The sequence below is a fragment of the Canis lupus genome, chromosome 14 (genome assembly GCF_048164855.1).
Source record: "Canis lupus baileyi chromosome 14, mCanLup2.hap1, whole genome shotgun sequence".
In the NCBI taxonomy this organism is placed as follows: Eukaryota; Metazoa; Chordata; class Mammalia; order Carnivora; family Canidae; genus Canis; species Canis lupus.
Window position 1 is genome coordinate 7260975 of NC_132851.1, and position 22505 is coordinate 7283479.

The window sequence follows — 22505 nt, forward strand, 5'->3', positions numbered from 1 at the left end:
CTGTCAGTGTCTATTGAGTAATGCTGACTATATTAAAGACATTATAGGCATTTTAATTTCAAAAGTTTTAAAATTTATAATTATAAATATCATTTTGATTGATACTGTTAAGTATTTATATGATACATGTTGAAGAGCTTTAGCCTTACTCTGTTGCCCATATTCCTTAATAAAAATTGCTATGATTTCAATTTATTAAATTTTTACTTTAGATCTATCATCTCTGTTCTTTACAATAAGAAGGGAAAATAGAATATTCTCACATTATAAAATATGAATCTGAGAGGCTCAGAGTAGAGCAATGAATTCTTCTAAGGAAGTCAGTTAAGTAACAGCAAAACTGGGAGTCAAGCCCATATGTTTGCCTCCAAAACTCTTTCTATTTTATGCTATTGTTGTTTATTAAATGATAGCAAAATCAAACAAACTTAAAAATGATTGATTTGGGGTTCTTGTAGAAGCATATACATTGTTCTCTCTTTTGGCCTATTTATGCCACATTTCTTCTTAAACCAGTAAGTGGGGTAAGATAGTAGAGTTTACTATATAGTTTTTTAAAGATTTTATTTATTTATTTGACAGAGGGAGAGTGAGAAGTAGGCTTCCTGCTGAGCAGGGAGCCCAGTGTGGGGCTCAATCCCTGAAGCCACTGGAATCATGACCAGAGCCAAAGGCAGATGCTTAACTGACTGAGCCACCCAGGCGCCCTTAGTTTACTGTATTTTTAAAACAAGTTTACACTAGGCCTTTCCCCTCTGAAATACTTGGAGAAAAATGTACATAATATTAACATGTGGTCCTAGCCTTTTAGCAGATCTTACTCTAAGATAGAGTCAAAAAAAGTTTTCTTAAGAGGACCAAGAAATTGAATTACAAATAAGAGCTTACCTCAATAGGCCAGTTTTCTAATTCTCATTCTTTAATAGACATATACAGATATTTCTAGGGCTCCTGGGTGGTTCATTCGTTTAAGCGGCTATCTTCGGCTCAGTCGTGATCTCAGGATCTTGGGATGGAGCCCCACGTTACCATTACCGGGACTCCCTACTCAGCAGGGAGTCTGCTTCTGCCTCTGCCTTCCCCTCTCCCCCCAACTCAGAATCTCTTTCTCTCTCTCTCAAATAAATATATAAAATCTTTTAAAAAATATTTCTAATGTTCCTTGATTTTTTCCTTTGCTCCTATAATTATGTGTTATTCACTCATATTATCAGAACCAAATTAAAGCAGAAATTGACTCTAATCCTGAGTCAAAATGATATGTAAATAATTTTTCCTATTCCTGCAAAGCAAGCACTCTTTCAGGTTTGGGGTGCCAACTGGATAGCTTGCTTCCAGATTCTTCAACCCCCTTACAACTTCCTACCACATTCCAGTGATCACAGAAAAATCAAAGGTCCTGTCTTCAATGACTCCTGTTGGCAGTGTTAGTCTACTGACTACTGCCAAGGGGTGTAATCAGTAATCACTGCTAACACTGTCAATGGGAGTAATCAGCTGATCAGTAATTGTCATCAGTAATCAGTAATCGTTAATCGGCTTACATGCTTCATTGAGACATTGATTGCTTTCTGACCATATTGCCTAGAAAACCGACAATGAGTTTTCCTTCTTTCAAATGAATGCCAGAGGGAAATCTTTTTCTTTACTTTTGGAATATAGACATCAATAAACATGAAATTATGTTAAGTGAAATACTTTATTTTTAAATCAAAACTAACGGAAACATCAATGTCTTTTAGAAAATTTAATTATTATTAGATAAATCTTACGAGACAAAACTTATTTTGAAGGGCCACTGTTAGCAGTGGATGCTGTAATCTGTGCTATTTTTTTGGAGTATTTTCCCACTCATGTAATTTTTTTTTTTTTTTGAAGGCAATATTAAAGAAAACTAGATAGAGGAGGACGTTTTTGGAGCGTCTTCCTTTGTTATACAGCTGCTTTACAGCATCTCTGCACTCGCAGGACAGGATATTATCCTAAATAAGCCCTACTGATTTTTGGTGAATATTTTTTTCCCTCCGTGGCCACGCAAACTGGTGCCTTCTCTGACAGCAGAAGTGAAATCATGAGCATGGGTTTTCATCGCTGCGTTAGGTTGACCCTGAACATTCAGTAAAGCCCATTCAAGACCATGGTACTTGAAAATGTGTAAATGTAAACCCTCGCGATACGTCCTGTTCGTGATTTCACGGAATGTGTCATCTAAAACCCGTTTTCTGTCTCTTCCTCTCCACTCTGGTCCTCACTCTTAACGATGCATCGGCCTACAGTGTCTTTACATCCAAAATGCAAAGCAGACAAATGGGCGTCTCCGGGAAGAACATGGCTAAAAGCACCAGCATCAGTGGAGACATGTGCTCGCTGGAGAAGGCGGACGGCAGCCAGTCCGACACGGCGGTGGGTGCCCTGGGCACCAGCGGCAAAAAGCGGCGCTCTAGCATTGGCGCCAAGATGGTGGCCATTGTTGGCCTGTCCCGGAAGAGTCGCAGCGCTTCCCAGCTCAGCCAGACGGGTAGGCCTCTCTGTGTTACTTTGGACTTCCTACTTGAGTTGGCGTTAAAATACGCATCCTTTTCTCTTGCTCGTTCTATTGCAGTACTTAATGGAAGGTGCCATGTTCCAGAGAGACAGGGGGGTGGTCATCTAGTTAACCTCTCTGAAAAATAAAACGAGAACTTTGTTTTCCAGTGACACGTGAACGTGCTTTGCAGTGGACCGTGGCCCCTGTTCTTGGGATGCGCAGAGTGTCTGTCCTCCTCCGGGAGGAGTGCAGCTGCGGTAGCCCGGATTGCCCGCTGCTGACACTTTTGTAAAGATCTGATCTGTGAGATATTTGCTTTCTTTAGGTTCCTCAAGAGGGAACCAGCCAAATTAATTTTCATTCTCAGCAAGTTACCGTGGTGAAGATGACACCTCAGATTTTGTGTGAATAATATAGTTCTTTTATTGCTGACAGCCTAAATTCTTTTTCAGTTCGTAAGCAGCGTTTACCAGTAGTATCAATTTTCTTATTGCAGTTTTTATTTTCCTGTTAAAACTTCATGTAGCAATATTCTCCAGCAGCAGAGATGGAGGAGTTTTCTGCTGATAGTGAAGATATTCAAAGCTTTGCTACTTTAAAATTCAGTTTCTAAATCACATCTGCAAAAATAAATTAGATACAGCACTCCTACTCCTACTCAGAAAAGCCACAGTTAGCAATTAAGAAATTTGTGAGTCAAAGCGTTGTCTTTTCAAATGGTTGTTGATAATTAAATATTAAATCCTTGGTATCTTGGAAATAATAACATATCTTCTACTTAACAAACAAACAAAAGCATATAATAGTGTTTCTTTTACAGCAAAGAGATTATAGGCAAATGGGTGAATTCTTATTTATGTTTGAATTACTAGGGTTCTTGCACACAGAAATCAGGACAAAAATCTGCAACACAAAAGAATTTGAGGATACATTAATTCCTGGGCCCAACTAATCTTGTTTTTAATCTAACTATAACAGCAATTCTGGAATTTAAGCCTTAAATAATAATATTATATTGAAACAGTGATTTGATGGCTTTCGCTATATGGTGGTTGTATGCTTAATATGACTATTGATAGGAATTTTTCATTTGGTGTTTTAAAGTGTTATTTTACATTTTAATATACAAATAAAAATTTAATTCGTGGACATAGAGATCGTATTTCAATGATTTTTTTAAATCGACAGTATTTATCCATAATTAGCTATTCTATACTTACATGATAGATGTTGACCTTTTGAACTTGAGATTTTTTAATATTTCTCTAGAAATTAGAACTTCATTGCATTTTTCCCTTAAAACTTACAAATATCTGTAAGCCAAAAACTGTTCCAAAAATAAAGCCTAAAAATTAGAAAATGAAGAACCTAAAACAGACATTCATAAGTTTATATACGTTAGAGAATATATGGTGTTAAACTAAATAATTATTTCCGCTTGTTAGGGTTTTTTGATAAATATTGGACACCTACTATGTGCCAGGGGCATGGAGAACAAAGGTGGTATTTATCATTGTAAAAATAAACATCACTGCGCTATTATGGATTTTCAGACAAGACTACTTACCTACTAAAGAGTAGAAAACTCGGCAAAATAGGATCTTTCTAAAGAATAGTGACATTTTTCTGGGTGATAACATAGCAATCACATGTAAACAATAATTGGCAAAAGGGAAACCATTTATAAAGGTCTGTTGACCAGTACACGTGGCAGCTAAGTCATCTCTGTCTTCTGCCCTGTTATTTTGCATGTTCCTTTGCTTGTTAAGTGGAAACTCGCCTTTAAAGTCAACATTTCTAAAGATTAAATATGACTTACTAGGCATTGTAACTTAGCAGAAAACACATAGAAATCATAAGGAGACTCGGATTCTATTGCTTACTCTGAGTTATAGAAGATAATCAAATATGACCTCTTTAAAAACCTGACTACTCTGAATCATAGACTGTTCATCTCAGAAATGAAAGTGACACCTCCTGCTCTAACAAGGTTTTTATAAAGACGGTGTTTTAAAATTTATAAGAAGATGCTTTGAAAACTTAAAATCACTTTGTGGTATAAGATATCAATAGTCAATTCAGCCTCACAGGAAATCAAGAGCTCTGTTTTAAACATGTTGATTTTGAGATGCCTGTTTAGACATGTCAGCACAGTTGTTATAAGATTAGTTAGATAATGAGTCTAGAGACTCAGGTCAAGACTGAAGATATAATTTGGGAATGGTCAGCAGGTAGTATTTAAAGCCACGGCACTAGATAAGATTATTTAAGGTGGCTTGAATCAAGAAGAAAATTAAAGAGTGAGCTCTATGATATTCCAACATTGAAAAACCAGGAGAGAATTCATCAAAGAAGCCCTAAGAAAGAGCAGCCTCTAAAAAAAGAGAGAGAGAGAGAAAGAGAAGGGAAGAGAAGGAAAGAATATGGTACCTTGGTCACCAAAGGAACCATTTTAAGAAAGACGATCAGCATGTCAGGTAAGATGACAACCAAGAATTAACCGTTGGATTTGGCAAGATGAGGAATTTGGTAAACCTTGACCAACCTTGCAGTTGTGGTCAAGGCATTATGGGAGCAGGTCAAAGAAAATGGGAGGTAAAGTAGAGTCCGTGAGAATGATATCAAGAATGAAAATAAAAACATCTGATACTTATTGAGCACTTTTATGTGCTGGCATTATTCTGAGCGCTTGACATGTCAATTATTTAAACCTCACAATAATGTTATGAAGCAAGAATTAATGACTACTATGCTCATTTTACCGAAGAGAAACCAGTGAGCAAAAGGGAATAACTTTCCCAAGATTACCCAAGTAGTGAAGGGTAGAGGTTGGGATTTGAATCCAGGCAGCATGGATCTGGAGACTTTACTCTTCTTCGTCTAGTTACAGTCTAGACCAGCATGGTTCAATACAACTTTTGGCAATGTGGACAATTTTCTGTATCTGCGCTAAGTTTGTGCTAGCTACACATGGCTGTTGGACATTTGAAAAAGGGCTACTGTGATAGAGTAATTGTATTCTTTTTTTTTTACATTTTTTTAAATTACTTTAAATTTGAATAAGCACATATGACTAGTGGCTATTGATTTGGATAGTACTGATAGAAACATCTCTTTCTAGGATTTTTTATTACAAAAAGGAAACAGAAATAGAACTGTAGCTTGCAGGAAATGAAGTCAAAAAAGAGTTTTGTTATTTTAATGACAGATGGGATACTCATGAAAAGAACTGAGTAGGTGACAGACTTTGGACTCAGAGCTAAAGTGAAGGTCAGCTTCCATGGCCTGTGGTCATTCAGGAATCTGTGCTCTTTTCATCTTGTAGTAATTTCTAAGCCGATGTAGGACTTTACATTTATTTACTCTAATTGTAACACTTTATAATCATTTACTTATTTGTCTATTTCCTGGCTAGTCTGTTTTTCTTATATTACGTGTCTTTCTCCATGTCTGGCATAGCTTCAAATATAGTGATCTTCAATGAAAAGCTCATGTACTTCTTTCACTGCATGATTCAGTTCTCTAGGGAAATAGAAAGAAAATTATAGAACTTATTTTTATTTTTTAATCTAAAAGACAAGAAGTTAGGCATTGCTAATATTTAGTAACCTCACCCTTGTGTTCTTGGTTGGGCTGGACGTCAGATGGCCAGTGTTGTGTGCCTTTCTGGAGGGGTTAGTTTAGTTAGCCACCAGAAAATGGGCAAGTGACTTAAAACGATCACTGAAATGAAACTGCTGATGAAATGAAACGTGAATATTGCAATTGTGCAAACAAGGTAGACCTGAAACTTTATTCCTACTCAAGCTCTTCATCAGCCACTGATGAATAGATATGGTGACTCTCTAGGACCTGACAAGAAGCTCACTGAAAAACTCTAAGTTATTGAGAAGATTCATGAAATATAGATTACATCCACTATTATTAACAATGAACCCCTTACCCTACCTTTGTACTTTATATTATGGTCTATGGTACGTCTTTGTGAAGTTTCTTTTCCAACTATGACATTCAAAGTGAGTATGAGAAAAGTGAATTTGGAAGCAGACCTTCAAATTGCTCACCAGCAGCCACATAATGTCAGCTGCTGTAATATATAAACCTTGAAAACTTAATGCAAAAGAATTGTATCAGTTGGGCAAAAACATTAGTCCAATGCAATTATTCCCAGTGGGCTAGTGGCCTTCACTGTGGCCAATCAGGGTTGGAGGTGGTTTTCATCTTATGACTTTACCCTCTTCTGGGAACGTGGAGCGCTCTCTCTATTCAGCCAGCACACAGCAGCTCTTCAGGGGCAAGGATTGGAAATAGTAAAGTCACTTGTGCTTGTATTCCGTTGGCTATAGCTCAGTCACAAGGCTCATGCTGGAAAACAGGAAGCTGAGGAAAGTAGTCTAAGAAGTGCTCAGGAGAAAGAAGAAGCAAGTTTAATGAGCATACCAATATTTTAAAAAATTATAATGTGCATCACTTCAGACATTTTTTCTGAGAACATAAAGTCTTACTTTATCATTAAAAATAATGATTTACAAGTATTTGTTGCATTTTAATCTTTTAGAATATTTGTGTTTTATATGTTATAAAAGTATTATAGAATGTGTATTATTTATAAATAGTTTTTTACTGAAATAGAGATGATATTTTAAAAGATTTAAAACAACTGGTCTAGTATATGTAATTCCAAAAAGTTTAAAACCATTATTCTAGTATTCTAGTTCTGAGTGCTGAATCCACAGGTCTATTAAAAAACATCATAATCATGAAGAATAACAGAAATGTTAAATACTAGTGTCGCCTTTTCATGTTATTAGAAATCTCAAACTTACATTTTAAGCATTTTCAAAAAGAATGTGCTTTTAAACCTAAATTTAGTATATTTCTCACTTTTTTCTTTTTTTAAGATTTTATTTATTCATGAGAGACGCAGAGAGAGACACAGGCAGAGGGAGAAGCAGGCTCCATGCAGGGAGCCCGACATGAGACTCGATCCCAGGTCTCCTGGATCAGGCCCTGGGCTAAAGGCAGCGCTAAACCGCTGAGCCACCTGGGCTGCCCTATTTCTCACTTTTTAAATGATGTTTTAGCACTTATTATACTTTTGGCCATTATTAAGTAAAGTATTGATAGTTATGCCGCTGTTCTTTGGTACTAAGTTCCAGTGGTTTAAGTATAATAGATAACATAAAGTATTTCATGTAAGTGAAAGCTCTTTTGAGCATATTATGAACTGTGGCAAAGTATTTCTATAGCAAACTGGAATGAGCAAGTAGCTAAGAAAAGTAGTTTTACTGTTAATGGAGATTAATTTTTCTTAGATTTGGATTGAATTTTATATCATTTGTTCTAAAAATAAAACTTATTTTTTTTAAATTGCAGTAAAATATACATAACATAAACTTTACTACCTTAATAGTTTTCAGATGTACAGTGAAGTGACAATAAGTACCTTCACATTATTTTACAACATCCACATATCTCCAGAATGCTTTTCATCTTGCAAAGTGAAACTCTGTATCCATTAAACAACTCCCCATGACCATTCTATTTTCAGTCTCTGAATTTGACTACTGTGGGTACCTTATATAAATGGAATCATACAGTAGTTGTCCTTTTGTGACTTAGTTATTTCACTTACCATAATGTCCTTAAGACTCATTTATGCTGTAAGCATGTGTCAGAATTTATTTCCTTTTTAAGGCTAAATAATATTTCTCATGGTATGTATACACCACATTTTGTTCATCTGTCAATGGATATTTGGGTTGTTTCCACCTGTTAGCAGTTGTGAATAATGCTGCTATGAAGAACATGGATGTAAAAATATCTCTTCAAGATCCTACTTTCAATTCTTTGAGGCACATACCCACAGTGGAACTGCTGGATCTTATGGTAATTCTATTTTTAATCTTGTGAGGAACTGCCATTGTGTTTTCCATAGCAGCTGCACCGTTTGACATTCCTACCAGCAGTACACAAGAGTTCTGCTTTCTCTGCATCCCTGCCAACACTTGTTATTTTTTGATAATAGCCGTCCTAATGGCTGTGAGGTGGCATTTCATTGTAGTTTAGATTTGCATTTCCCTCATGATTAGTGATATTAAGCTTCTTTTCATGTGTTTATTGGCCATTTGTATATCTTCTTTGGAGAAATGCCTATTCAAGTATTTTGTCCATTTCCTAACTGGGTTGTTTTGTTCTTATTTTTGAGTTGAAAAAAAAATTTATAAAAGAAAAATATAAGCCTGTTTTTCAGATCCTTGAGGGTTATCTCTGTATTAATAACATGTAGTATTATTATTATTTATTTGTATTTTTCTGAATCCCAATAGGCGTATAAGTTCCTTGAGGGGAGGAACTATATCTCATGCATTTTAATATCTCTGGTACCTACAGTTATAGCTGATGTCTACTAAAGACTCAGTATTTTTTGGAATGAATGAATGCATAATTGATCTTTGTATGAAAGAAAAGGTAACATAAAACTGTGTTCCCCATATCCATTTATATCTACAAATGCAAATTATCGTGCATTATCCTTTCTCAACCTAAAGATTACACTCATAATCAAATTATTCAACATTTACTAATGAATTCTTATGGTATTTTAATCATTTCCCTAAAGTACAAATGTTTATTCATCTCCAAACATTTCTTATCAACTACATTATTTGCAAGGAAGGCATTTTGTTAGGCCCTATGGAAGGCAAAACTTGACAAAGCATAGTCCCTACTCCTTTGTAGCTTTTATACTGAAGGATCTTTAAATCTACTAGAATAAATGAGTTTTAGGCTTGAGGAAATATAAAACAAGGTAGAATGCAAAAAGGACAAACAAGAGAAACAAAGGATATCCCGTAAGATGGGGTAGCAGAGTGAAGAAAATAGATTAGAGAGTTTTAGAGTTGAAATCCCAGCTCTGCTATGGACAAGTTACCTAACCTCTCTCAACTTCCCCTTACTTGGCTGCAAAAATGATGGACTCTATCTTCCTACCTTATGAGGTTGTTATGAGCACTTGTGAGAGCACTTGAAATAGTTTCTGACATATACGAAGTTCTTTATAAAATGCAGCTACTACTCTTAATACTATTATAGTACCCTTAGGGTAGCAATGGAAATGACCACTTCCAACACTGATGCCAAGGTAGCATCTAAGCCTTCAATTAGGGATAATGTTTAAACTGTGAAGATGCTGGGAACAGGGATAGACATGGGCAACAGTAGACCCAGAGATATGGAAATGCTGTTTACATATGAGCTGAGCAGAGAGTATTTGACACATAATGGGAGATGAGACTGGCAATGGAGTTTGGGACCAGATAAGAAAGAACTTAGTGTCAGGCCAGGGAGTTAGAGCCATAGAATTGGCAATAGGAAGCTATTGTAGGATTTGGAATATGGTCATGACAATCAGAGCTAGAACGATGTTGTCAATAAGAAAGTCTAGAGATCAAGAATAGGAGACAGATTTAGTAAGACAGTTTAGAGCAGAGATGATGAGGGTCTGATCAATGGTGTATTAAGTTTTCTACTGCTGCCATAACAAATTACCACAAATTTAGCAACTTAGTGCAGATTTACCAATCTGTCAGAAATTTGGGTGAGTTTGGCCAGTTTCTTGCTCTGTGTCTCACAAGACCAAAACCAAAGTGTCATCAAGGCTGAGCTTTTATTTGAAGGGTGAAGGGAAGAGCACATTTCCAAGTTCATTCAGGTTGTTGGCAGAATTCAATGCCTAGCCTTCGAAGGACTGAGATCCCTTCTTTGATGCATGACCTCTATCATTTTCAAGCTAACAATGGCATGTTAAATATTTCTTGTCCTTCTAATGTCTCCAGATACCCATTCTGCTGCATTTCTTGTCCCCTCCAGCTAGAGAAAATTCTCTTCTTTAAAAGAATAAATAACTAGATTGGTCCAACTCAGATGATCCAGAATAATATCCCTGTTAAAATGTCTTTGCAGATTACCTTTTGCCATGTAGCGTAACATATTTAGAGAGCCCAAAAAACAGTGTATGGACATCTTTGGGGACCCTTATGCCTACCACAAATGATAACAGTAGAAGGAGATGGAAAGGTGGAGGGATTCAAGAAATATTGTAGATATGTTTTATAAAAAAATATCATTTTCTTTCTGGGAGTAAAGTAAAATAGACAAAATGTTAATCTTTGCAGTTTATACTCTCTGACCAGAATGCAAAACAGCTATAAAGAATATAGACTTTTTAAAGTAAAAAATTCAGAAAATAACTTACTGTTATTAAAGGCATCATTAACAATAGCATGAATTTGTTCATTTTAATTTTCAAAACCTTAGATATATGCATTATCATTCCCATTTGACATATCAGAAAACTGAGACTGAGAAGTTTCATTCATGGTAGATCCATTACAAAGCTGGTACTCTTTATGTAACTTCACTGTTGCTAAAAGTATGTTTTTATAATTAGTTCTTTTCATATCATTAGAAGGGAAAATTTTTTCTTTTCAAAATAAAAATTCTCAGGGAACTATTTGAATTCACTATAGGTTTTAATTTAATTGAACATAATTTTAAGATGTGAACAAAGGCCTAGGAAGTGTAAATAACGAAATCATAAAGAGTTTAATTGTAAGCTGAGAAGTACAAACTAAGGAAAAGAAGTCTTTTAATTTTATTAAAAGTAAATGTTTTAAGTTTTTTAAGCATGAGAGTATAAACAGAAATGACATTTTCAGGTAAAGGCCATTTTTAGTGAATTTCCCATACACTCTGCATAGGTATATGGAGCTACTAGGGTTTGTTTGTTTTTTTCCAAGTGAATCCCATTCCTTTTACCTACTAGGAAAATTTCCATAGACAGTTGCAGATATTTGTTGGAAATTTAATAGCGCCCTAGGTAAGTAGTATAAAATTCTACTAGGAGTAAAGTTAGCTACTTTTTCCAACTAATAGAAAAGTGTAGGAATGTTGACTCATTGTCCCCTTGGGCTTTGAAAGCTATTTTATATTGCAGACATTGTGGAAGGAAAACACCGAGGTAGAATCCATCTTTGCTCTCTGAGGCTGCTCTACCTGGAAAAATCCTTCTTTTTATTATAAGATTTTTTTTTTCTAAACTGACACTCTTACTACCTTAGAATATGTTAACCTTATATTGTTATTCAGTAAATTATTACTGAATTTCTGCTCCACGGCAGTCACCATGGTATGTAGTAAATGAAATCCTCTTTGTATGGTATTTGGTATTTATGTTCCAGAGGGAGAGACAGGCCCTAACAACAACAACTAAATAATTAGTCAAAATTCCAAAGCTTGCTTTGATGGAAAAGTACCAGGTGGCATGAAAGTACATCATAGCACATAACTAACCTAGTCTGGCTCATCTTTCTGCCCATCCCAGCTCTTACCAAATACTTTGCACATAGTAGAGTTTCAACAAATGGTGGTTGAATGGTATAAAATGGTATAAAACGTTAATGGTAGAAAATGTTACACTGACCTTCTGTCTTTGTGTTTGGTTTGTTTGGCAATCTCTGCATTGTGAGTGTGGTCCACAAATCTCCTGGGGGAGGTATGTGGTCAGTGTGTTTGTATGTTTTCTGTTAAAAACAAATGAAAGTCAAATGACCTTTGGAAAAGAGATTTAAGGGGCAGCCTGGGTGGCTCAGCGGTTTAGTGCCTCCTTCACCCCAGGGCATGATCCTGGAGACCCGGGATTGAGTTCCACTTCAGGCTCCTTGCATGGGGCCTGCTTCTCCCTCTGCCTGTGTCTCTGCCTCTCTCTCTCTTTCTCTTCCTCTCTCTCTCTCTCTCTCTCTGACTCTCATGAATAAATAAATAAAATTTAAAAAAAAAAGGAAAAGAGATTTAAAAACGTTATAGGTTCTGAATTCGGATACTATGCATACAATGAGAGAGAGAAACAGTAGGTTCTAGCTTTTTAGAAGTATGCCTGATGTTGAGATAGTGGGAAAATTAATCTCGTATAGCCTTAGGCAATAAAGTTCTCCATCAATATAAAAATGTAATTTCTGTAATGAAAACCACAAAGAGTGGTTTTCTTTCTCGTTTTGTTTTTCTCCTGGTATCTGAGGATTCATTGCTTTTCACTGGAAGCTTCATTATCACTTAGAAAATGAGAGTAGGACAAGAGCTAATGAGAAGTCTGAGATAAGGTGGGGACATAATCTGAGGAGGAAGTTGATGGTAAGGCAATACATAATGCAGAAATCGAAAGGTGTAAAGATACAGAAATAATCACAGAAAACCACCAGAGAACCCCCAGCGGGCTGTGCTCATAACTGAGGCATTTCTACAACATCTTCCAACCAGAACCTTCTTTCCAAAGGAAGTATAGTGGCAAGAGGTAGGAAGTCAGTGGCCACCAGCGTCTTTTCATATGCCTTCTAGTCCCACTGATATTTGAAATATCAATTGAGATATTGCTTGTCCCCTTTTGTTTTCTCCCTCCTTCTGCCAGCAGTCATTTTATCCTGGAATTATACATATCTATGTCAAAGGGAAAATGGATGACCAAAGGTTTCTGACTTGCTATCAACCGCACTGAGTTCTTCTTTATTTAACCAGTCAGTTGTGAAATTTTCTTAATGGAAATGATGGTAAGATAGAGTTCTACTTCACTATGTTAAAGTAGATTTCTTACAAAAAAAAAAAAAACAGACTATTTAAGAATCAGTGTTCATGGGCAGCCCTGGTGGCTCAGCGGTTTAGCGCTGCCTTCAGCCCAGGGTGTGATCCTGGAGACCCCGGATCGAGTCCCACGTCAGGCTCCCTGGATGGAGCCTGCTTCTCCCTCTGCCTGTGTCTCTGCCTCTCTCTCTCTCTCTCTGTCTCTCTCTGTGTCTCTCGTGAATAAATAAATTCTTAAAAAAAAAAAAAAAAGAATCTGTGTTCATTTGACTTATTTGAAAAGTTCTCCCCCCCAAAATTAAGAAAATAAAAATAGCTTTAGGGATGCCTGGTGGCTCAGTTGGTTAAACATGGGACTCTTGATTTTGGCTCAGGTCATGACCTCAAAGTCATGAGACTGAGCCCCGCATGGGGCTCCACACTCAGGGGGGAGTCTGCTTGAGATTCTTTCCCTCTCTCTCTGCCCTTCCCCCTGCTCGTGCTTGCTCTCTCTCTCTCTCTCTCTAAAATAAATAAATCCTAAAAATATCTAGTTTTACACAATGAAATATATAGTTTTATGCAAATGAAAATACTGTGCATTCCAAACAAAGTAGTAGATGAAATTAACCATAAGAAAGATGGTACTGGGATGCCTGGGTGGCTCAGCGGTTGAGCGTCTGCCTTTGGCTCAGGGCATGATCCCGGGGTCCCAGGATCGAGTCCCACATCAGGCTCCCTGCATGAAGCCTGCTTCTCCCTATGCCTATGTCTCTGCCTCTCTCTCTGTGTGTGTATCTCACGTGAATAAAGAAATAAATCTTTAAAAAATAAGTAAATAAATTTTAAAGATCTTTATTATTTTTTTTATTTTAAAGATCTTTAAAAAGAGAGAACTAGATAAGGTCAGTTAGTTTTAATCTTTATCTTCTTGGTCTTTTATGGTTGCTCATTCTTTATGTGTTCTTGGTATAATTTGTTTTTTGTTCTTAAAATAGTATCCATTGAGTTTTTTTTTTTTTAAGATTTTGAATTTCAGTCTATTTCCAATGAGATATTTTAATTTAGTATGGTCAGTTAAAATTCCATTGAATTTAAATATTGCTTAAATTTTTAACTAGACTATCAGACAAGAAATGAGCACTTTTTAAAAAAATATAAATTTAAGAAACTCAGTCACTATGACTAACTGTGCTTCCAATAAAGAAAATGTGTTGTGCAGGCATAGTCCATACTATGGAAAAATTTTACACATCACATGCTCAGCCTCAAAAAGTGTAAGATATTATCAGAGCTGATATGTTAGGTAACACATAAATAGCACACAATGCTGTAAGATTTCTGAAAGGTCCTTCAGACTGGAATCGGATTTTGAATGGCTTCTAGGGAGATTTGTGTTTCAAGCCAGAATTTGAAGACTTAGTAACATCTCAATTAAATCAAAGAGGTGAGCATGTTGGGCATAGGAAACTTGAGTGCCATAGAGTGAGTTCAGGAGCACAAAGTATGAGTCAAAGAGAGATCAGTGACCTAATTTGACTAAAGAATTGATCTTCATACTTTCTTCTAAGTAATTTGGGAACCTTTTAATATTTAGAAGAGTTAGACAGTACAACCCCTAAGTATATTCAGGGGGAGTATGGCATGCTGAAGGAACTAAGCTATGCTGCTGTGCCTGAAGCATAGAGAAGAACAGATGGACTTGAGGCATAAAGCTGGAGAGTTGGGCTGAGGACAGATCATGGAATATCTCAAAAGTTATGTTCAGGAAATTGGATTTTATCCTAAAATTATTGACAATTATGCCACAGGGAGAACACCTAGAGGCAGAAAGATGCTGCTGGAGCTTTGTGGTGATCTTTCAAAAGAGGGTTGTGGTCTGGACTGCCAGGTAGTAATGGGGGGATGAGGATGGATCTGGTAGGACCAGATGGTCAGTAAGAGGAGAAGGGGAGAGAGGAATCAAAGCTAATTTCTGAATGCCTGGCTTGATTAACTGGGTAGACAAGTGTTTTGCTATTTACTGAAACGGGAATCAGATGAGGAGCAATGAGAATCACAGGGTTACTTTGACGAATACAAATATGTATTAATATTTGCAATGTGCCAGTTACGATAACAAGTGCTTTATATACATTATCTTAAGTGCATTGCCTAATTTAACTCTTATTAAATACTAGCTTTTAAGATGTGAAGAAGGCCAGATGATTAAGGAGGACATAAATGTTAGAAGTTGGATGTACCAGCCAGAGAAGCAAAGGGGAAAAAGCCCTAGTTCAGGGGCTGGAAAACTATGGACCAAATGGAGCTTGCTGCTATTATTTTTTTAATATATAAATATATTTTTATTTGATAAAGTTTTATTGGAACACAACCAAGTTCATTTGTTTATGTTTTATCTATAGTTACTTTTGTGCTACAGTGGCTCAGTTAAGAGGTTGCCGGAGAAAACCATATGACCCACAAAGCCTAATATACTCACCATCTGGCCCTTTACAGACAAAGTTTGCCAAGTCCTATTCAAGCTTGATTCAGGTGAGGATACAAATACGATTTTACCCTCCAGGATAAGAAATATCTTTTTGTTTGAACATGAAGGGAGGGAAGTAATTGAATATATGAGAGAGGAAATGACTAAGTGTGAAAATAGACACTCAAATATATTATTGGATAATTTTTGCATCTCAAAATATTAAATGTCACTTAGTCCAGGCAAGCTTTTACCTCATACATAATTTTCAGTTCTGTCTAAACTCCAGAAGTTCTCTACTATAGCTAAACTGATTCCATCAAGGTTATCTAGTCAAGAAGCTTTGCTCCACTGTTGTGAGAGACTGAGGTTTTCTACCAAAGTAGCCTTGACATTTTGTCAGTGTCCATACATTTGCTATCTAGCACATTTATTGTGCTCTGTATAAAATGACAGTTGTCCTGTTTACCACCTCTGCTTTGGGTTCACTGAACAATGCTTACTGTCACTTTTGGTTTTCTTGTTTTATTTTTAATATAACATGAGCATTTAAGTTTATAAAACAAGTGCAACAAACTTAATATTCATAAGTTAAAAGAAAAAAATCTTTGCAGTCAGTGTTCATGATCACTTCTCCACCATATCCAGAATGCTATTGGAAGACCTTTGTTTCTTACCCTGTAACCAGAATTTTGGATTGTCATTGAGATTTCAGCAGTCTTTGAGAAAAATGATGCAGTCCTGGTGGTTAGGCCATGAACAGTTTGTACTGTTCTTTGTGGATAATTTTAGATTAATGTTGACTACTACTGTTTATTTTAATGAATATCAGGTTATGTTAGTGAAGTAATATTCAAGTTTTTTATTGTGAATTTAGTCACAGGAGTTTCTATAAAGTTATGCAACAAAACTTTTAGTTAAAACAAAGAAAAAAATTACAAACTATTGATTTCTCAAAATCTTTACTACTATAGCTTTTCTGATTTTTTAAATTGAATCTGATTCTAGAACTTAAGAGTCTCGTGGTCTAGAGACAATGGGTAACATCAAAAGAACCTACTGTACACATGAAACTAATATAACACTGTACAGTAACAATACTGGAATTAAAATCAAAAACTTTTTTTTAAAAAAAAGTCTTATCCATGACTAAGAAGTTTGGAAAAAAGCAATAGAATAAGTCAGCCTCTTGGGCTAGTTAAGAATAGGTTTCCTGAAATTGGGGAGGAAGATTAAGTGGCAAGTTGAGAGTTTCTGGGCTTAGAAAGGCACATAGGGCTAAAAATATATATATATTCTTGTTATCTTTTTATTTACTGTTATATTCGTTGAGGAGAGAGTGCTTTTTTTCCTTTAGCCAAAAGAAATAGAAGTTGCAACAGGAGAATACTGGACATTTCCTGGATCACCAGCCACTTCATTAACTCTCCAATCCCCATATTTGCTCTTTGAAGGATGGATTATGATCCCTACTCTTCATTGCTTTTGTAAGGAAATGGAAAGAAAGAATAGAAGGAAGAGTAATGGGGGAAGAGGAAGGAGAGAAAACAATAAATTCTTTGAGCAAGTCCTAAAGCTAAAAGATGTGTTGTTTGCTAAAATTTCATTGTTTTAACAAGGACATTTCAGTAACTTTTGTACAGTAATTTTGTGGAACAAACACAGAGACTTCTGTTCACATTACTGGTAACTAAATTCCCCCAAAACACATAGAAACCTATTTTTCATGAAAGATGGATTTTGAAGAACAGAAATACTGGGAGAAAGAACAAGAAGAGAAAAGTGCACCATCATTCATCATATAAAGCTCTCACACCAAGAAGTTCTTACTGTAAAAATTGAAGGAATACCAACATCTGAAGCATAAGTGAGCAGGCCCAGTAATCTCTAGAGATCTGTGGTATGACTTCTAAAGGTGGCCAGTCACTGGTGGGTATTCCCTTCTTTCATTCTTCTTTCCCCCAAAGAACAAAAGAACTGAGCCAAGCTGCATGCTCCTCTTTATTCCAGGACAGGCATGAAATCTGGAGCTATGTTCCAAAACCAGTCCAGCTTCTTGGGATGGCAAATTTATGTTCTCTTTCTGTGTCTCTTTGTTTCTTTCTCTTTCTCTGATACTGTTCAATCTACAGTTCCATCAGAGGCAGAAATCTCAAGAGTTCTTGGCCACTTTGTTTCATATCTGTTAGTCGCACTTCCCTACATCTGTGCTATCTTGAATTGATCCCTGGCAACATTTATTTCCTTACTTTTGGCTTCTTGGCTAGTAGATTCATGGCCTTGCCTATTATCTTCAGCTCTCTAACTCTGGCCTCTTTTCCTGTCTTCCATTCTAAATTAATCTAAAAAAACTAAAGTAATATGTAGAAACTAAAAGTTTCTCTTCCAGGTATAGTAACACACTAAATCAAGAACAATGTAAAAAACTCCTCTGGCACTGGGTGTTATGCTATATGTTGGCAAATCGAACTCCAATAAAAAAATATACCAAAAAAATGAAATAAAAGGGCAAAGAAACAAAATTAAAATTTTAAAAAGGGAAAACTCCTCTGATTGTAATATAACCTTGACTGCCTACCACCCCTGTCACTACCACCACCACCATCATCATTCTTGCCAGTTTGTTTCTGTGTCATTAGTCCTGGCATGGCTTTAGGTCACAGTGAGCATAGTTCATTCTCTTAGACTTTAATTCTGGTGCCTGAAGCTGTCATTTTACTTATTCCTTCCTCCTTGCTTAGTAAAATCATTGACCTTGTTTTCATTGTAAGTGTAATAGTATCTCCATAGCTCTAGAGATACATGCCTTTCCATAATGAAGAAGAGACAGATAAACGTTATATAATCATTTTCTTTTTAAAGAGAGAAATTAAACAGAAATAATTGAATGACCATCATATTACTTCCACGAAGCTTTCTCAATATTTCTGTACTATATGGAAGTTCTGTATACCTCTCAGCTTATATCTGAAGAGGACAAATAGCACATGGTTATGTATTGCTCCTATTTTATCATTAGTAACCATTACAAATATTTACTTACTAAAAGCAATATGGCTATTTGACATATGTAAGAAATATGACAAATTCAACAAACAAATTTATATTGAAATATGGAAGGCCAATATACACATATGCATGGAACAGTTCTATAAGTGAGTCAACTATAATATGTTTAAATATAATTTACTATAATTATTAATAATATACTATAATTTGCATTTAAAAGATACTTTTTTTGAAAACTAGAATTAAAAAAAAACTTAAAAAAAAAAGAAAACTAGAATTATTTTTCTCATTTAATAGAAAAAGACAGGTGTAAGATCACTTGTGATCTTATAAGTGATTTTCTTGAGGTCTTATAGTAATATTAATAATGAAGCAAAGATACAACCTAATTCATTGTTTAATAGTATGATTGTGCTGTGTCTGTACTAGGAAATTTTCTTTTTATTTATTTATTCATTTTGAAAGATTTTAAGTAATCTCTACACCCAATGTGGGGCTCAAACTTATAACACTGAGATCAGTACTTGTATGATCTACCAACTGAGCCAGCCAGGCACCACAGAAGTTTTCTTTTTAAATTCATAGCTATATTCTACATAGTAGCTATTTTCATAGAGGATATGTTAGGATGGAAATTTTATATACCTTATATATAATACCTTTACTTTTTTCAGAACTAAGCTAACTCCTTCCTTAATAAGATCTCAAATATATGCTTAATAATTTCTAGCTTTTATATGTCACTCAAGATTTAGTGCTACTGAAAATTTCCCTATCATAAATGATTATAAAGGTAAAATAAATGTAAATGTTTCAAGGCAATCTCTTCAAATTAGCCACACAGGCAAAGAAGGAAGAATCACACATTGTGTGCCTAGATACAAGGTAGCAACAGACCAAGGCAAAGTGGTTTTTAGTAATAATGTCTCCATAATACATTTTCCTTTGGGCCTTGCTTTCTTGGTTCTAGGCTTAAAGGCAGATACCAAAGCTGCAGATAGGAATTCTTTTTTTTTTTTTTTCAGATAGGAATTCTTATGTCTGATAAGTAATAACAGACTGCAGCAAGCAGTACTTAGTAGTGTCTCCATAAGGCATTTCTTTTTGGACCTCATTATTCATTTTCAAGATTTTCTTAGCTAAACTCTCATTTCTTTTATTGAAGTAGAGTCCACACCCTACTTCATTAGTTTCAGGAGTACAACATAGTGATTCCACATCCCTATTTTACAGTATGCTCACCACAAGTGTAACTGCCTTGTGTCCTCATACAATGCTATTACAATACCATTGACTGTATTCCCTATGCTCTACCTTTCATCCTGTGACTTATTTATCCCATAACTGAAGGCCTGTACCTCTCACTCCCTTTTATCCATTTTGCCCATCCCCCCACCATCATCCCCTCTGGCAATCATGTTTGTTCTCTATGAGTCTTTTTCTGCTTATTGCGTGTTTTGTTTTTTAGATTCCGTATATAAGTAAAATCATTTGGTATTTGTCTTTCTCTGACTTATTTCACTCAGCATAATATCCTCTAGGTCCATTCTTGTTGTTGCAAATGACAAGATCTCATTCTTTTTTTAATGCCCGAGTGCCATAAAATATATTCCATCCATTGGAATATATGTATTCCAGTATATACACACACATTCCGTTGTGTGTATATACCATATCTTTTTTATCCATTCATCTGTCAACAGGTTTTCCTCCATTATCTTGGCTATTGTAAATACAATAAACACAGGAGTATGTATATCATTTCAAATTAGTGTTTTCATTTTCTTTGGCTCAATATCCAGTAGTGGAATTACTGAATCATTTGATAACATTATTTTTAATTTTTTTAAAGATTACTTATTTATTTATTTGACAGAGAGAGCACACATGCACAAACAGGGGAGCAGCAGGCAGAGACAGAGGGAGAAGCAGGTGCCCCACTCAGCAAGGAGCAGATGCAGGGCTTGATAGAACCTCAGGATCATGACCTGGAGCCTAAGACAGACAGACACATATCCAAATGAGCCACCCAGGCACCTCCATACTGTTTTCCATAGTGGCTGCACCACGTTCTCATTCCTACTAAAAGGCTTCCTTTTTCTCCACATTCTCACACACACTTGTCATTTCTTTTTTTTATACTAGCCATTCTGACAAATGAGAGGTCATATCATGAGATATCTTTGTAGTTTTGATTTGTGTTTCCCTGAGGATGAGTGATGTTGAGTGTCTTTTCATGTGTCTGTTGGCCATCTGTATGTTTTCTTTGGAAAAATGTCTATTCAGGTCCTCTGTCCATTTTTAATTGGATTATCTGGGGGTTTTGCTGTTGAGTCGTATAAATTCTTTATATATTTTGGATATTGATTCCTAATGGATATATCATTTGCAAATATCTTCTCCCATTCAGTAGGTTGCTTTTTTGTTTTGTTGATGGTTTTCTCTGCTGTGCAGTTTTTTATTTTGGTAAAGTCCCAATAGTTTATTTTTGCTTTTGTTTTCCTTGCCTCAGGAGACCTATCTAGAAAAATGTTGCTCCAGCTGATGTCAGAGATCGTTGCCTGTGTTTTCTTCTAGAAATTGTTCTTTTTTTCCCCCTCTGTAAGCTGTAAAGTTAAAATTGCATCAAAATGTGGACTAATTTGAGAATTGGCGTCTTTGTAATATCAATTCTTCCTACTCAGATTCCTAGTAAGTCTCTCTATTGATTTAGGCCTTTCTTTCTGTTCTTCAGTTATATTTCATAATTCTCATCCTATATCTTTTGGACATAATTTGTTAATTTTATTCCTAGATATTTTGCAACTTGCATCACTATAGTAAATACCATATTTTTTTCAATCACATTTTCTAACTGGTTATTTTTGGTATTTACTTACTGCAATCATTAATTTAAATTGTATGTTTAATATTCCGTCAGGCCACCTTACTGAACTCTGATTAATTCCACCAGTTTTCCCTTTACATTTTTAAAATACAACCCTAAATCTTCTGAAAATAGTAAGATACCTGCTTCCTCTAAGTGTACTTTCAAGGTGCATCTGTTCTGATTTATTACAGATTAGTTGGAGCCGTGGCTTGAGATAGGTTCTGAAATGATGTTGCATTTGTTCCCTGCTCCTTTAGAAAATGGCTCTCTACAATGCGCTGCTTTTTTAAAAAGGGAGGGAGGAGAGGAAGCAATTCTTTTTCCTTCCTAACCCCAAGTCTATATTATATAAGTAGTGTCAAATAAAGCAAAGTTAAGTTTTCATTTGTAGTGTATCCTCCGTAGTCCTTTGAAGCGTAAACTTTAATCTATGATTCATTGCTTTTTAAGGTCACTGGACTGTTTAATGTATTGATATGACATTGGGGCTGTTGCCAATCTAAGATCTATTTCTAGTTACCAATATTTTCAAAAACATGAAAAAGTAAATTTTTAAAATGAATTAACAAAATGACAGGAACAAGGGCAAAGTAATCAGAAGCAATATTTAGTAAGAGCTGCTAGGCCTCTGGCATTCTAACCTTTCTCATTTACGTGTGTTACTGGTTGGGACGCCTGGATGGCTTAGCGATTGAGCATCTGCCTTCTGTCAGGGTGTGATCCTGGAGTCCTGGGATGAGTCCCGCATCCGGCTCCCTGCATGGAGCCTGCTTCTCCCTCTGCCTATGTCTCTGCCTCTCTCAATCTCTCTGTCTCTCTCTCTCTCTCTCGAATAAGTAAAATCTAAAAAAAAAAAAAAAAAAAAAGGTTAAAAAAATAAATGTGTTACTGGTTAAAAATGGGCAATATCAGACATTGTAAAGATGGAAAATTGTTTCACCAAAAGTGACATTTCTCAAAGTGTATCCCACAAAGCAATAGACCTTTGGATATCAACAGATATTAAGGAGAAAGAT

The 22505-nt window shown here is 35.7% G+C and overlaps 1 protein-coding gene and 1 long non-coding RNA gene across 50 annotated transcripts in view; one reads left to right on the plus strand and one right to left on the minus strand.

Annotated features, from left to right (window-relative positions):
• Window positions 1–22505, plus strand: part of RIMS2 (regulating synaptic membrane exocytosis 2) — a 581405-nt gene that overhangs the window by 488199 nt on the left and 70701 nt on the right. For 26 of the 49 annotated variants that reach the window (XM_072774146.1, XM_072774140.1, XM_072774145.1 and 23 more), the window contains one exon: window positions 2277–2518. The exons of the other annotated variants lie outside the window; for them this stretch is intronic. In XM_072774146.1, coding sequence (XP_072630247.1) covers window positions 2277–2518 — 242 coding nt within the window. The remainder of the gene's footprint in view (window positions 1–2276; window positions 2519–22505) is intronic. 49 annotated transcript variants of the gene reach the window in all.
• The window catches only part of LOC140603677 (uncharacterized), a 30015-nt gene continuing 13230 nt past the window's right edge, over window positions 5721–22505 (minus strand). The window contains exons 2-3 of the long non-coding RNA XR_012006627.1: window positions 6762–6921; window positions 5721–6049 (exon numbers count right to left, since the gene is read on the minus strand). This is a non-coding gene — a long non-coding RNA (uncharacterized lncRNA). The remainder of the gene's footprint in view (window positions 6050–6761; window positions 6922–22505) is intronic.